Raw genomic sequence first — 16,132 nt, 5'->3', positions numbered from 1 at the left:
TCCATCTGAATGCACGACTCTCGGAAGTTATGTATATAGACTTTGGAACACTACGTTAAAGGAGAAAAATGCTGAGGTGTTTTGACTCCTTTTGATGTGTTTGGTAGAATCTAAGAGATTGTTAGGAACTTCTCAATACATGTAAACGAACGTCTTCCAAGGCACAATCCACAGCGACGACGAAAAAGAGAACACGATTTAGAAACACTGAAAGTTTCATTAAGGAGCTATAGCATTACCGAACGAGTGTCTTCTCGGTCCGTAGGCAAGCCATTTCGTATCGGGATTAAGCGCGATCGCTTTTGCACCCGAAGCAATTGGCACCTTTTAGAGTTGAAATTCTTAAGACTGGTAAGCACCATTGTAACGCATTGTAGGCTTTGTGGGCTATTGTTAATTAGATGTGAATGTATAGACATGAGCATGATCGAAGAGTTCGTCGTTGCAATTGGCGTTTTTGTTCGATTTGTGCTCTGCTAAAGCAGAAGATAATTAGATCATTTTGGGCCGAAGGCCTTGCTGGTCCTTGCTTTGATTTCTTACCCTCTTGGGCCCAATATTTGGCGGGTCACCGGCAAGTTGGGTTGGCCCAAATTCACCCTGGCCTCAAAAACTACCAGTGCAGAAGTTGGGAGCACACAAATATTTGGAATTTAATTAGACTTAGAGGCACCAAGGTGCTATTAATTATGGTTAATCTGAGTTAGATGACAACTTGCTCGAGTATGCAGCACGCGTCTTACTAAATCTTGAGGAAACGCCACTCGAAGAGCCTTCGGTTGCAAGGTAAATATCCTCTTTCTTCTCTTTCCGTCGGGTGATCTTCCAATTGGCGTTTTCGTGCACTTGGCTAAATCCGCCCATCTTTTCTACCTGACCTAAGTAAGGCTATAACACAAGAGAAAGCTCATTGACGAATGACTAATCCCTCGATTACTCGTCGAAAGAACAACTGTCTCTGGATAAATTTCATGTCGAGCTGATGATTCCAGGCATCATAGGGAGCTGATAATGCGGAGACATATTGCCTGACATTTTAGCACAGCATCAATCGGACCGAATGGAGAGAGATCACTTACTCCATAAACCAAGCAGAATGTAAATTAAGTTTAGAACCCGAACACAAGCAAACAGTTAGTGAACTTAACATTGAGAAAACTAGCCTTGGCAAGAGGCATTTTAGATTCCAGTGAAGAAGAAAAGAATAGGAGGGCACGTCAACTTTAGAACTGCATTCACTGAAATCTACACTGCACATAAAAGTGACACAATATGCAATACAATTTGCCTAGAAACACTTCTACAAGTCGCCAAGATGGCCCAGACCATCCAGGATTCATCTAACTCCCCTCCTCAGCACGGTCGCCTTGGCTGGCACGCTTTTGAGTCAAGGTAACAATCTCTCATTAAGTCTCAGCGGCACAAAAAAGCCTGCTTGCGCATTGGCTACAATCAACAGTAACATCTTTATTGTGGCATCAGCACGTGCTTCGTTGCGTATGCTATCGCGAGCCCTATTTCATCACAATCTTATACTGACTCTGGGAAATGGAAAATTCAATACGTGGCAGGATCAGATCCATCACATTATCTGGCATCTGCAGCCTTCCGAATCTTGAAACCCCTCAAACCATCTATTCCATGACGGGTTTGCTGGGCCAGTAGTCCTGTAATTAGGGGAACGAAAACATAAACAAGCGAACAGGGCTCACAGGCAGAAGCAAACGACACTCTACATTTAAGACAAAAGCACGGAGGTTCGAGGGATTACACTGGGAGCAACGCATCTGGCTTCGTCTCCACATAAAGCAGCAATCTGTAGGACATTTAGAACCGAATGGTAAATTTAGTCCTTCACCGCAAACTAGTTAGATAACCAATGTTCAAGGAAAAGATGGATATAGAAACTAAAAGCAACAGATCTGGACTTCACATTTGGCTACTCCAAAAGTTCAAACTAAAGATCTAAGGTATTTTGACAACTGTTCTTCAAAATCATTATCAATTTAAAAAAAAAAAATCACCGCAAGAGGCTCTTTGAGAGGGTCATGCACTCCGCCGCATTTCACCTGAGCAGTGGAGTAGCTTGAGCAGTGACTTTCTTCAAAGTAAACATTGTCACAGAATGCTAAAAGATGCGAGGGTTAATATCACGAAAAACCCTAACCTGATATACATGTGACTAATTTACCCCAAACTATTTTTTTGACTACAAAAAACCCCAAACTGGTATACTTGTGACTAATTTACCCACTGTTAATTTCCGTTAAATTGGATTGATACCACGAAAAACCACAAATTGATATACCTGTGACAAACGGAGGGTAAAACCCCAAACCGGTATACCCGTCAACTGGCACGTGTCATCTAACTCAGCAATTTGAAGGTAAAATTTTACGGAAACTAATGGAGGGTAAACTTGTCACAAGTATACCTGTTTAGGGTTTTGTGGTTAAGAAATTAGTTTTGGGTAAATTTATCACAGGTATACCAGTTTGGGGTTTTTCGTGGTATTAATTCAATATATAATTCTGACATCTTTTATATATACTCAAAAGACAAAAACCCAAGCCAATATGTCCAGACTTCTCAGGCTTCTAATTTTTGACTCAGACTCTCCTTTTCCAGAGTAAATAGGAATTAAGAGCCACAATTCTAAGCCACAGCAAAGTTGGAGAAGCTTACAAAGTAGCTCTCATATACTTACTCCTTGCAAATGGATGAGGCATCTTCTAATCTTTCAAGTTCTTCCAACTCCTCCTGCATAGTAAATCAAGGAGAATATATCGCATCAGCACATATATGCGTTGGGACTCTGGTTGTCACAAGATAACACGTTCCGCAGCACTCAATAGCTCAAAATGAAACCACACATGATAACATTTTAGAGGCTTTTAGTTTTCTTTAACTGCCAATTTCGAACTTCAGCATTCCCTGTGTGGGCAGCTGAGCCAAATGGCGAGGTCCTAACAGAAATCTATGGATTGGTTTAATACTTGTCACAAGGAAGAGGAAGCAAGAGACAAGAACCATCTACAATTAACACTTCTATAAAATTGAGCAGGAAATCAGATTCCATGAACACCAATATCTGATTTTTTGGCAGATGGTATTTAAAATTTTTCCAAGTCAACGCAGTATAACCATACAATTCAATAAATCAATCTTTGCATAGTAGCCACCCAAGCTTTCCCTTTCCAACTATCTGAAATAAGCAAAAAATCTGAACTGCCCAATTGCATGCCTCCTGTTTTAGATCCTCTCGATGCATAAATGCAAACTCAACAGGGTCAGAACTTTGCAGAGGTATGATTATCTTTTATTGATTTCTTTTAGAAAAAGAAAATATAGTATTTAGAAGAGAGAATTGCCAAAGATAAGAGCACAAGCAATAAAATAATTAAATGCTTCAAGACATAATCATGCCAAAACATGAAGATATCTAGTATAGTGAAGTTAGAAATGAGGAAGCGAAGCATCTGATCTACTAAGGCAACAATTCTTGGAGCCATACATCGCAAAGGACTCTGATTAAATTAAATCATTAAATCAATGTGAATATCATATAGCAAGTCGATGGCAATCTTGATTCTTAGAGAAGTTTAAATACCAGATAGCAGTGTTTTCACAATGGGACCGCATTGGTCGGTTTAACCGGTTAAACCAGGAACCCGTTCCTAAGTTCCATCCAGTTCAGCCCTCTGGAGTTAAAAAAAAAAAAAAGACTGGATCAAACCTGTGTAAATTTCGTTGAACTCAGCCAAATCAGTAGGTTCAACCAGGTCATGAACTAAAAATGACCCAGTCTGGTAGAAAAGACATTGGAAAAAATTGCGTTCGGCTATTTTCCAAACCGAGCACCTCATTGATAAGGCAGTCACACACATACTACTCACCACATGCTACTATTATGTTTATATGATATAAATTATATCTCAAAACAGTAAAATAAGAACAAAGAATTGGTGTGAAATAATAAACTAACCGATTTGAATTCAGAACCCGGGACTCCTAAAAACACTGACACATGGACTTGAACCACTAAGCTGTGCCTCAGGGTAAGTTTGAATTTGGAAATAGATTATTCCATATGTAATGGTGAACGTGCACAAGTTGCGTATGTTTGAAAAATTAAGCAAAACTACCTTATTAGATATATTTAATGGAAAGAAATTGTTGATAAATATATTATATAAATATATGTGGAAAGAGAAAGATATTCCAAAATTTGAACTTTTCTGTTTTGAAAGTCGTTAGATAGAAAATATCAGATTTTAATATTGAAATGTGCGAGAGATAAAATAAAATTACTAATTTATACACTTGTCCATAGAACAATATTTGTAAAATAAGTAATATAGGATACTAGGAGAAGAAAAAAAAGATTAAGATCTCTCAGATCAGATGTAGGAGGTCCTCTTTGCTTTATATAACTCTGGATTTACGAACAGTTCAGAGGGAATACCGCAGACAAAGTCACTTGAGCTGTTTGCTCACCAGTCCAACTTTTAAACCTGGCCTTATACGATAGTACATCCGGACAAGGTAGCTACTTCTGTGCCATCAGATCAACTTGATGAAGCTAAAAGAGAATTTGTCGCACATTCTCATTAACAGGAAGACGTTCCTTCCACTAGTCAAACAAGACTCAACCCAATACTTGCAGTAACAATCTGTTTTTCTTTTGTTTTATAATGGACATTGGAGGTTTATCAGAATAACTGTCTCCAGATGGATTTGCAAAAAGAAAATGCCCAGGAAGTATCTGCCAGGCATAGAACCAGTCATCCCATCCCCTTTATAAGCTAAGTCAAAAGATTCTGTGTTTAAATACAATATAGCAAGTAGATGGAAATCTCGATTCTTAGAGAAGTATAAAACGACCCAGTCTGGCAGAAAATACATTGGAAAAAAATGGCTCGGCTATTTTCCAACTGAGCACCTCAGTAATGTGGCAGTCCACACATGCAACTCACTGCATGATACTATTATGTTAAATTGATATAAAAACCAGTAAACGAAGAACATACAACTGGTGTGAAAGAATAAACTAATTGATTTGGAACCTGGGACTCCTAAATACACCAACACATGGATTTGAACCCCTCAAATGTGCATCATTGTAAGTTTTGAATCTGGAAATAGATATATTCAACTGATACTGGCAAATGTGTACAAGTATTCCTTGTACGCACAAAATTAAAATCTGAAATATTAAGCAAAACCACCGTATTAGTTTTGTTATATGGAAAGAATTGTTGATAAATATCCAATATAATGAAATACATAAATGTATGAGAGAAGAGAAAGATGTTCCAAGATTTGAAAATTTTTCTATGGAAGTTGTTGGATAGAAAATATCTGGTTTTAATATTGAAATGCGTGGGAGATAAAATACAATTACAATTTTATGCATTTGTCCTACAACAGTATAGGAGGTCCCCAAATAAGTAATTGGGGATATTAGGAGAAGGAAAAAAAAAAAGATCCCTTACATGTAGGAGGTCCTTTTTGCTTTATTTATTACTCCAGATTTATTAACGGATGACCGGGAATACTGAAGACAAAGTCACTTGAATGGTTCCCTCACCGGTCCAGCTTTTAAAACCTTGCCTTATACCGATAGTACATCTGGAAGGGGTTGCTACATCTGTGCCATCAGAGCAACTAGACGAGCTAAAAGATTTTTGTACACAGCACATTCTCAACATGAAGATATTCCTTCCACTAATAAAATAAGACTCAACCCAATACTTGCACTAACATTCTGTTTTGATTTTGTTTTATACACCAGTTTCCCATAATACAGTCTCCAGATGGATTGGCAAAAAGAAAATGTCCAGCAAATATCCGCTAGGCAGAGAACCAGTCACAGTCCCCTTTGTAAGCTAAGTTGAAAGATGCATTGAAATCAAAGAGATTGATTCAGTGGAAGGAATAAACAACTTCTTAAGTAGCCAAGTCAGTTGATTAATTTACGTCGTAATTTATCAGAAGAGGCAAGTAAAGCATTTACATGCAACGTAACATAAACGAGCATATTAATGTAACTATTTCATGCTGCTAAGTACTAAGCATTAAGGATTTGCTGGCCAAGTTGACAGATTGACTGCGGAAACTTTCAGTTTGAATGGATTTCAACTGGTCGCTGTGCATTTGATATCTGAAAGAATGTCCAACATTCAAGAGCGAAAGAGATAACATGTGTGGAATGCTGCCATTAAGTAATTGCAGATATGAATCCATTCTTCCTGCCATTGTTTGAAAATTTGTCCAATCACATGATAAACCACATCTATGTCCTATAGCAGAGGAAAACCAACAATGGCACGGTAAACTTTTTAAGGGCATCCCGTGGTATTATGTTAAGCAAGATCGAACAAGCTAAACTGAATCATAGCTAGACATCTTTTACAAGTAGTTTATCTATCAGATAGATATGTAATCTCCAGGACTAAGATGCAGTTAAAAAGGGTCTCAGCTATAACTAAGCTATAGCAAAGTTTGGCATCGAGTTCATCAAACTTTCTTTATCATAAAATGATAACTAGCTTCATTTGCATGATAAGCAAGTACTGAATGCACTGGTACTTCCAATTACATCTATTAGTTATAGGTAAAGCAAAGGATAGTTGCATGAGAGGTTTAATGTTGACCCATCAATGACTAGTTGATGAGAGGAAATAGTGCCACGCTGGCTTTATCTTATTGATCTTCTGATTTAAATTCAGTTGTATTCATCTCTCACTCATATAAATCCAGGAAGAAGAAGGAAGGTGCTTCGACTCTACATTCGGTCAAGATAAGACATATGGTTAGTTAGATAACAAGTTGTTTATTGTCAACCATGACATGAGTTATATCATACCTCACCAAACATGGTTTTTGCATGTTATTCAATGTTAACAAAAGCTTCCAGGAACCGTTTCACAGTGTAAGTATAGAAGATAAACTAAAATAAGCTTGGTTTATGGTTTCAGATTCTTAATGCCAAATGAATATTATTCAGTAATTTCACTTTCTCCATCTTACTTTGTCTTACTCGATCAATTTAATATATTTCTCAATTCAACTATGCACTGTTGCTGCGTGAGATATTAGTTCCTAGTTAGTTCTTAAAAAGTCCAAGGTCCACTATTTCCCTTGCAAATGCTTAATACTACACTTAACCGAAGCATGCGCATGCTCCAACTTGGTCAGTCAAGGTATTGTTATCTTTGGTGCTTAAGGGCACCTTTCACCTTAAATACATCATGAGTGACACCATCAGAATATAAGCCAGAAGATTTTCGTTTTCAATTCAGTCAAGGTCCGGTTGTCGCCATTCAATAGACCTGCTGATGGCTCAACAAGAACACATCTACTTCATCCAGAAATTTGCAAAATCTTCTAAATTATTCTTTACAAAGTTGGTAGAACATGACCCAAATTCATAGTTCTTGAAACTGCTTCCTAAAAGCTGCACAGGCACGAGTGCAAGCTCTAGTATCAATTGGTTCATCATTCAGGAAAAGGGTACATTCTAGCAAATGTTATTTCGGCAAATTTGATGAATTGTTTTGAGTGGGACCAGAGTTTTGTGGAACGTGGCCATCGAAATGGTGGAATTGCCGAGGGTGACTGCTGGAATTGTGGCTCAGGAACATGGTGAAATGCTCGAACTAGTGCAGAGACAGAGATAAGGAAGCTTTGCCTCTTAAGCTGATGGGTTTTGATGGTTTGGAATGAGAGGACAGGAGGGCCTTTGAGGCTTTAAAGGTAGAAATCTCACTCAAGACTGGTAAATTGAATTCTTTACACGTCTGTTTTGAACAATATTCTATAGCCTTTAAAGCCACTTTATGCAGAGGTAGCAGCAGCACCGCCTTTCAGTGTGCCACAGTATGTCAACATGTAGCCGCTGCTTCCCACGCCATCGTTCAGCACAAAAGGATAAAGCTATGACAGAAAGATCTTAACTTTGCAATCAAACAGACCAAGAGAATCCACATATTCCCAATTACAAACCACCACCAACACATCCTACACATCACGCTCAAATCATTTCAAGCACTCCCCACTTCGCATGCTGCTACTTCGACGCACAAAAGCCATGCTTCACAATCTCACTCCACTAACCAGACCACGCACGGAACAAACAAAGAACCAAGAATAGAAGACAGCAGAAGGAAAAGGGTACCTCCAAGAACTTGGAATCTTGCTCGAGACGCTTGATTTCCGCCATGATACGATACTTCCCCCTCTTATCCGATGCCGAGCTGTTCGCATGTTCATTTACCGTCGACGCGCTCTTATTAGAGTCCATTTCCACAAAAGCATTGATGGCTACGACGAAGACGAAAGTCTCCCCCTCTCTTCTCTCTCGCACCCTCTTTCCGAAACGGCTCAAAGAAGCGGCCTTTTTCAGCTCCGAGCCGGAGCACCCATTTGATCGCTCTAATCGAAACTCGAGCTACATTACACGAAACCCACTTTCGCAAAGCATCACCCGGCTGCAACCCAGGAACCCCCACGACATCGCCGCGCGTTGGAGGGCATAGAAGCGCAGAGATCTCGGGGTTCTTGAAGCCAGAAGCGGAAAAACTACAGAAAGCACGAAACTTTACGGGGAAAAGAACAGAAAAAAAATCCTCAACTCTTTGTCTTCTCCACCTCCGAGAGAGTGCACGGGGTAATGAATTGAGGGAAAGCTTCTGTAGCTTCGCTTTCTGCAGATGATGGCTCCAGAGAGCTATACCGAGTGGGGGTGCTCTCTGCGTTGAACTTTGCCTGCGTAGCGTCTACGGTTAAGTTCTGCGTTAACCAGAAAGCATGACATGTGCTCAGATGGTACTTATAATAACGCTTCCTCTTTGGGGCAATTTTTTGTGGAATTTTTTAGTATCCGTGAATGAACACGATGCATATACAGATGGAAAGAATGATACAGGTATTTTTTTTTGCTAAAAAAAGAATAATACAAGTTAATACAGACATAATGTTGTATTGTGATAATGTTGCACTCCGTAATCGTATTTCTTTCGACCGGAATATGTATAAAAGGGTTTCGTATCTTTAGGTAATAATTGTAGTTTAGCATTTATCGCAAGTTAAAAGGACATTTCATCGACGAGGAGAAAGAAAAGAAGTTTTAAGGTTGAACATATTTTTTATACTCTGTGGATAGATGCTCTAATTTTTTATTTTAGTGCAACAATCCTTTAGAATATTATATTTAAGATAATGCGGGAAAAGGGACACTATGGTTAGGTAAAATGCACAGAAAAGATATGAAGGGAAGGGAAGTGAATGAAATTACTTTCTTAGGGTTCATGAAAGAAGTTCCGAAAGTTAGAGAGAAATGGAGGGAAATTGATTTTATCTCACTCGCTTTCGAAAATTCCATCAATAAAGAGTGAGAAAGTTGAAAAGATATAATGAATGGATTTATACTATCAATAAGCTTATGATCTTAGCAAGTTCCTAAAAGACTCCATCTCGATTTTCGTCCGGATCTTGAGATTACTGAGATGTAAAACTTAAAGAGGGTATTTCCTCTCCTTAAGAAAGACGAAGATACAGGTAGAATTGAGGGCACAGAGCGTGCGAGCACTAGCATATAAGAAAAGGAGCTCGCCGTCACTGTATGTCGAATGGATAGGTTACACAAGTCCCCGTGGGAGTTTCACTTCCTCTTTTGTGGTGATGTTTCTTCTTAACCGAATATCACCGAACACCAATGATCAATTTCCCTCTATGTCATTTCTCTTCGATTTTTGTCCAAATAAAATGATATTACAATTTTCCTTGATGTCTCTTACCTTCATTTCATTTTTTTTCTTTTCCTTGTCATTGATTTTATCAAATCTATGTTTTTTTTTAAATCAGCAGGAGCTTTTTTACCGTAGAAAATCATATGGCTATTTCATTAGAAGTCTGCCGTATACACGAATCATACAAGAGTATATTAATGTTTCTCTTTAACTTTATCCACAACAGCACTAGCATATCTTTTTGCAACTCTTACAGAACAGAAGAATTAATTTACTCAGTCTATGCATTCAATAAATTCTACAATGTATATATCTATTCGATAAAGGTAGGAAAAGCACTATTCTTAAGAAAAATAGAGAAATCTGAACCAAATCACGATGGTACGGGTCAACTCCGTCTTCTTGCGCCAAAGATCTTACCATTTCCGAAGGAATTGGAGTTACATCTTTTTTTTTTTCCTTTTCAAGAGTTCTTATGTGTTTCCGCGTGCCTTTGAGATCCCAAAAAATGGACATATTCCTTTTCTTTTCTTAAGATCACATACAAGATTTGTCACTACAAAAAGGATAATGGACCTGAGCAGGTCTTTAAAAGGTTTGGACCTTGAGATCACCGGGATGTAAAATTACCATATGGTATTTCCTTTCCCGAGGAAGACAAAAATACAAGAGAAACTTCATGGTTAGGGCGTGCAGACATTAGCGCGTTAAAACAAGGAATACATCATTGGAGCCTGCCGTCACTGCAATGTAAACAAACATGTCATGGAAGCCCCTATCGAAGTTTCGGCTCCTTTTCTTCGATGAAGTACCTTCTTAACCATTACCAACGATCCAAGGGATCGCGATAACCCCTCTATTAACTACTTCATTTAAGAATTTCATAGCTATTTTGACCAACGAAATGAAGTCTACTAGTAAAGAAAAGAGTATTAGCTAGAAAAAGATGAAGACACAAGAGACTAGTCCACGCCATTAGACTGAGGAGTCTACGTTACTTTCTTATCGTCGTATGGACAGCAATATTCAGGACCAATTCACCACACACGCACTCTTCCATCTTCCATTCTCCCTCACACGATGCCAAAGAAGTTCCACAAACTGAAAAGGAAATACGTATAAACATGAAAAGCAAAAAAAAAAAAAAACATAAAAAAAAACACACGAACCATTCAGGTAGGGTTCTGTAGTATTTTGCTGTTCCTTCTCTCTGCTTGGAGACCACTGAGCCAGTGGCGGCTGCTCAAGAAAAAAACACCTCGCCAAGCCCCAGCCGCGCACCTATCTGGTGAGCCCTTATCTCCATTTTCTTGATGCTTTCTCTGTTTTGGGTGCATATTGTGGGAACTGTCGGATTCTAACATGTTCTTGCTTCATCGTGGGTGTCAATGAAAGGACCCAAGAAGATAAGAAAAACCCATCAAGTTTCTGGGTCCTTGCATGTGGGTATTGCTTGCTGGGCACTAAAGATCGTGTCTTTTTCAAGAAGTCGCTGGTGATTCTTGGTAGGACATGGCTTCTTCGCTGCTTAATGGAGCTGATTACCTAGGATTGATGAGAAGCGTATCCCCAAGAGGGTTAGGCTTTGTGGGGTCGGATTTTGGTAGGAAGAATCTGAACCTGCTCAAATTGACCCTGGTGTCTCCTGCTAGGATTGGGGTTGTGAAGAGAGCAGTGCCCAGATGTAGCTTGTCGGCTTCTAGGCCTGCTTCACAGCCTAGGTTCATACAGCACAAGAAGGAGGCCTTTTGGTTCTACAGGTTCCTCTCGATCGTGTATGACCACATTATAAACCCTGGACATTGGACCGAGGACATGCGGGACGACGCACTCGAGCCGGCCGACCTCAATGATAGGAACATGTTAGTGGTGGATGTTGGTGGCGGGACTGGTTTTACCACTCTAGGTATTGTTAAGCACGTGGATGCGAAGAATGTCACGATCCTCGACCAGTCGCCGCATCAGCTCGCCAAGGCCAGGCAGAAGGAGCCCCTGAAGGAGTGCAAAATCATTGAGGGGGATGCGGAGGATCTCCCGTTTGAGACTGACTATGCAGACCGATACATTTCGGCAGGAAGGTGATTGACTTTATCTTAAGTTTCCGTGCTTCATAATGGGTAACTTAAGTTAAATAGGGACTTGGTATGGATATGAGGTAATATTTGAGTCAATTGCAAAATGAGATGCTTCGTCATGTAACAAATATTTACATGACCAATAGGAAAGGAGCCTGCCTTTAAATTAATGATGATGTGTGTCTCCACCGAGTAATTTTGTATGTTCTGCTGAATGTTCTACACATATTAATTTGGATAAGTGTTTCACATATATCAATGAATTGATGACCTATACATGCGCAATTTTTTTTGGATAACAGTAGTATTGACATTTCATTATCAACTTTGTTGGTGTTGAGCATCTAGATACAATGATCATGTAATCCCCTAGTGTCCCTTTTGGATTTTAATTCACTGCTGGTTTTCTCGAATGGATTTATCAAGCCTAAGATTATGGGACATAATTTAGCAAGTAATACATAGATGAAGGCATTTTATGATGGAGAAGCTGGAGAAACTATGTCTTTGTCTTAGGCGTGGGGTTATGGCTTGCGTATGAGGTAGTTCCTGTTGTAAGAAAGGGGGATGTAATTTCTGGAATTGTCTCTGATGGTTTTACATAAAATCATTTTCAGTATCGAGTATTGGCCAGACCCCCAGCGTGGCATTAAGGAAGCCTACAGAGTGCTGAAACTGGGAGGAAAGGCATGCCTTATAGGCCCGGTGTACCCAACATTCTGGCTGTCTCGCTTCTTTGCTGATGTGTGGATGCTCTTTCCAAAGGAGGAAGAATACATTGAGTGGTTTGAGAAGGCTGCGTTCAAGGATGTCCAGTTGAAAAGGATTGGCCCAAAATGGTATCGCGGTGTTCGCCGGCATGGGTTGATCATGGGGTGTTCTGTGACAGGTGTTAAACCTGCCTCTGGGGATTCTCCTTTACAGGTTTGTTTCTGCTGCTTGTTTGCTGCATTGATTCTGCTTATATCTAGTAGATAGGGTTTCTGTATGATGATCCAACTCGAATAAAATGAGGTCGTGATTTTTTTTTGATCCTTCCCAAGTAACTACTATTACGCATAACAAATGCCCGCACATGCTTGTGTACACATGTTTCCCCAATTCTATTCTGATTAGTGAATAGACTAGAGTACAGGTAGTTGAGATGAAAAACTGAGGGTGTTTAATCTATATTATTGCCTATGAGTTGCTTTATGTAGCCATAAAATACTCCCAAACCTGACTCGAAACCCTCTGGTTTCGTTTAAGACCTTAATTCAATCAACCCAGGCTTCTATTGGGTTCGTTCTGGTTGGAACCCCGAGTGGCCTGACCGAATACAATCCCTGGTTTTGTACCTTTATGAGTGTAGGATCCAATATGAAGCCAAGATAGTGTTTCTGCTCATGATGTAACTGAAGAGGAGGCTTCTCATATAATAAGATGATCATTGACTATCTTTATATTGCGAAATCCTTTTTCAAATTCTCTTACAAAGTTGTGTATGGCTTGCATGGCAAACGACTATTTGAAAATATTTGGCTGGCAGATGGAGCCTAATTACAAGAAATTACAGATCTTTTGCCATTGTAGACCTGGCGATGGCACATAAAGTCCTATAACAGTCAGTGCTTTTGATCTGTTGTCTTGCATAATCATACCCCTGCAGGACTTTAAAAATCACGTTTCCCTGTCTTTAACTAGACACTTTGTTTGGAGTTTTTGGTGAATTAGCTAGTTTTCTTGATATCAATATATCAAACTAGCTAATTCATTAATGCAAGACAAATTAGTTAGTTTACTGAGTTTGGATTGTTAGAATGAGTCATGGTCCGACTCTAACTTGGGGAAAATTCTTCTACAAGTTGATGTGATGAAATTTGTAGCTGGTCATTTAATGCACGCTGTATAATGGCAAAGCTCATGTTGTCATGTAGACAGTCATGGTTAATGATAATTTTAGGATTCTGGGATTTATGTTACGCGTAAAGGCAGTACTGGTTTTTGGATGTTACCTTATTTTCAGAAGGTGTAGCTGGTTTGTTGTTTTGGGTTCCTTGTCTTTCAATGATATGGTCATCCACAAACTAGTCTGGTCTTCCATTTGGAGTGATGGAGAATTTGGAGATTCTTTCAAGATGCAGTGACTCTTTTGTTTCTTGGCTCTACAAAGTTGCATAATTTTCTTGAATGTAATTTTACACCAATTTGAAGCCACATGATGATGTTACTGATTGTTTCTTCCGTGATATTTTTGTGTATTTGACTTGTAATTAGTGAGAAACCTGTTGATGCCTGGTCGGAGCTTCAATAGTCAATCTTTCAACTCTCTTAATTTTGGTGGAACCTTAGTTTGATTGATGTGAGATGTAGATTAGTTTTGTCATCTTAAGGAGATCGAGAGGAGTATCCTGTTGTTCCAGTAGGAGTGAAATTGCTTATTTTGCTTGGACATGAACTGCATTGTTGGTTTTTTATCACGATGAAGAACACCAGGGTCATTTCCTCGGCTACGCAGAAATCATGTCATGTAGTTTCCAAATACCCCAGTTAATATCAAGTAATTACCAGTATACAGTCAAGGCCCAATGGTCAACAAAAACCCATTTGATAGGAGAGCTTCCAACATTGGGGGGTAAGAGAATGACTTAGAGTTGGGACTTGGGGGCGATGATGGGAACCGTGTGCATCGTGCATTGGTTGATAAAGATGTGTCTCTGCTTTTGTTTTGAGTTCTTTGCAATTGTTATCATTGCACATGCTATTCCCTCTCTTCGCCTTATACACTTGTGAGACATTGGCATTTGATTGCAGCTCGGTCCAAAGACGGAGGATGTCTCGAAGCCTGTGAACCCGTTTGTGTTTTCGCTGCGGTTCCTTTTGGGCGCAATGGCGGCTACCTATTTTGTACTAGTCCCAATATACATGTGGCTGAAAGATCAGATTATTCCCAAAGGTAGACCCATCTGAGAGAGAGAGAGAGAGAGAGAGAGAGAGAGAGAGAGAGAGAGAGAGAGAGAGAGAGAGAGAGAGAGAGAGAGAGATCCATGTTGAGAAGACAAGGAGCTGCTAATAACAACTACTTCCTTACTATGTTTGTGTAAGAGTTTGTAGTCGAAGAATCCTTTTTTTTTTCTTTTTCTGTTGTCTTGTGAATTATAACTGAGCTCGCCGTATCCTTGTTTCCCGAATCTTGTTGTTGAGAATGTTAAATGGGTTGTACAGGTTGATGGGAGTGTTAGTCTGCTTCTGGAAAAAGCTCATGCACCATCAGGGTGTCGTCTTATCAGCAATTCATTTGGTCCTTCTTTTGCGAAAAGAGACGCCATTATCTTCTCTTAACCTTGGTTTAGCTCTCTAGCATTCATTCACATACCTTTCACTCTTAATTTTTGATCAATGACGGCAATTACAACCCGAGTCATTTGATAGATTTGCCTCATCTCTTGTTTGTTGTGCTGTAGTTTAGTTGTAATCAATCGCTTTCGATGAGAACCACTTCGAAAATCTTTATGTGATAATCGCAGTTCCAACATGACTCTTGCCTAAAAACGTTCACGGCAATCCCATTAGACAATGCGACCGAGATTGCCCCTTCATGAAGCTAAAAAGGGGGGCACCGAAAGGAAGAAAAATGGTGTCACCCTTCATTTCCTGTTGGACCAATCTATAAGTTTAGTGCATAGGCTTGGTCTGTTGTTTCGGCGTACATGGAAGTGTTAGGATTAGGCGCACAAACACAACGAAATAGAGAGTAAGGGTGAGAAAAAGAAATCGAGACTTAAAGTTTATCCTGATTACCCTTAAACTTAGATTATATTAAGCAGGGGATTTCACTATAATTAACACAATTCATCTGTTTATAACTCCTAATTACAAAAGAAAGATTATATATAGACAGCAGTTATTTATGGGCCTAAACCTAAATTACCAATAAAATACAAACCTAAACTATAAAAGTCTTTTGGCGGCTTGAGGGTGCTGTCCTCGTGACCCTTGCCCGCTCACTAGAAAGCGGGACCCCATGCTTTCTCGTGATAGAAAGTATGAACCGCATACCAACATGAATCAATCGTGATGCGGAATTCTTGTGGGGTTCATCTTTTGGTTCTGAACTCCGCGTGTCGACCCAAATTACTTACTTGTGTGTCGATTGCTTCTGCCTGATGCTTCTAAGTTAAGATTCCCTGCGCGACACTGCTAGTTTTGCTCTTTGGCGCCAGTGGACCCCCTCGATCCATCAATTTGAGAAAGTCAAGTCTCAATTTTGCTGACTTTTAAAAGCCGTTTAGACCATCAATTCGATGACGGTTAGCATCGGCAATA

The 16,132-nt window shown here is 39.5% G+C and overlaps 2 protein-coding genes across 3 annotated transcripts; one reads left to right on the top strand and one right to left on the bottom strand.

The window, feature by feature from the left end:
- Positions 1 to 1,211: 1,211 nt before the first annotated feature.
- Positions 1,212 to 8,815, bottom strand: LOC115692765 (guanine nucleotide-binding protein subunit gamma 2-like). Its single transcript, XM_030619723.2, has 4 exons — positions 8,180 to 8,815; positions 2,708 to 2,760; positions 1,772 to 1,816; positions 1,212 to 1,667 (listed from the first exon to the last, which is right to left on the bottom strand). The coding sequence occupies exons 1-4, from the start codon at positions 8,303 to 8,305 to the stop codon at positions 1,583 to 1,585; spliced, it is 309 nt and encodes a 102-aa protein (XP_030475583.1). The 5' UTR covers positions 8,306 to 8,815; the 3' UTR covers positions 1,212 to 1,582.
- Positions 8,816 to 10,885: 2,070 nt separating this feature from the next.
- Positions 10,886 to 15,041, top strand: LOC115692758 (2-methyl-6-phytyl-1,4-hydroquinone methyltransferase, chloroplastic). 2 transcript variants are annotated; one of them, XM_056304061.1, is made up of 5 exons: positions 10,886 to 11,040; positions 11,148 to 11,830; positions 12,445 to 12,751; positions 14,621 to 14,802; positions 14,851 to 15,041. In XM_056304061.1, exons 2-4 carry the CDS (start codon positions 11,265 to 11,267, stop codon positions 14,774 to 14,776), a joined length of 1,029 nt encoding a protein of 342 aa, XP_056160036.1. In that variant the 5' UTR covers positions 10,886 to 11,040; positions 11,148 to 11,264; the 3' UTR covers positions 14,777 to 14,802; positions 14,851 to 15,041. The 2 variants fall into 2 exon arrangements, with proteins under 2 accessions (XP_056160036.1, XP_056160037.1); XM_056304062.1 differs by having other exon boundaries at positions 10,935 to 11,040; positions 11,156 to 11,830.
- The last annotated feature ends 1,091 nt before the right edge of the window (positions 15,042 to 16,132 follow it).

Source organism: Syzygium oleosum, unplaced genomic scaffold (assembly GCF_021117445.2).
Source record: "Syzygium oleosum isolate NSW1041296 unplaced genomic scaffold, Sole_v2.1 Sole_v2.30, whole genome shotgun sequence".
NCBI lineage: Eukaryota > Viridiplantae > Streptophyta > Magnoliopsida > Myrtales > Myrtaceae > Syzygium > Syzygium oleosum.
Note: the sequence above shows the minus strand (reverse complement) of the source record. Positions and strands in the feature narration are given on the sequence as shown.

Bases quoted from the DNA above. Each gene is read 5' to 3' on its own strand.
- LOC115692765 (XM_030619723.2), bottom strand. From the start codon at position 8,305: ATGGACTCTAATAAGAGCGCGTCGACGGTAAATGAACATGCGAACAGC. The intron at 1,817-2,707 runs GTAAGTATATGA...AATGTCCTACAG, and splicing joins GCCTCATCCATTTGCAAGGA to ATTGCTGCTTTATGTGGAGA. The intron at 1,668-1,771 runs GTAATCCCTCGA...CCCTAATTACAG, and splicing joins CCAGATGCGTTGCTCCCAGT to GACTACTGGCCCAGCAAACC.
- LOC115692758 (XM_056304061.1), top strand. From the start codon at position 11,265: ATGGCTTCTTCGCTGCTTAATGGAGCTGATTACCTAGGATTGATGAGA. The intron at 11,831-12,444 runs GTGATTGACTTT...AATCATTTTCAG, and splicing joins CGATACATTTCGGCAGGAAG to TATCGAGTATTGGCCAGACC. The intron at 12,752-14,620 runs GTTTGTTTCTGC...ATTTGATTGCAG, and splicing joins CTGGGGATTCTCCTTTACAG to CTCGGTCCAAAGACGGAGGA.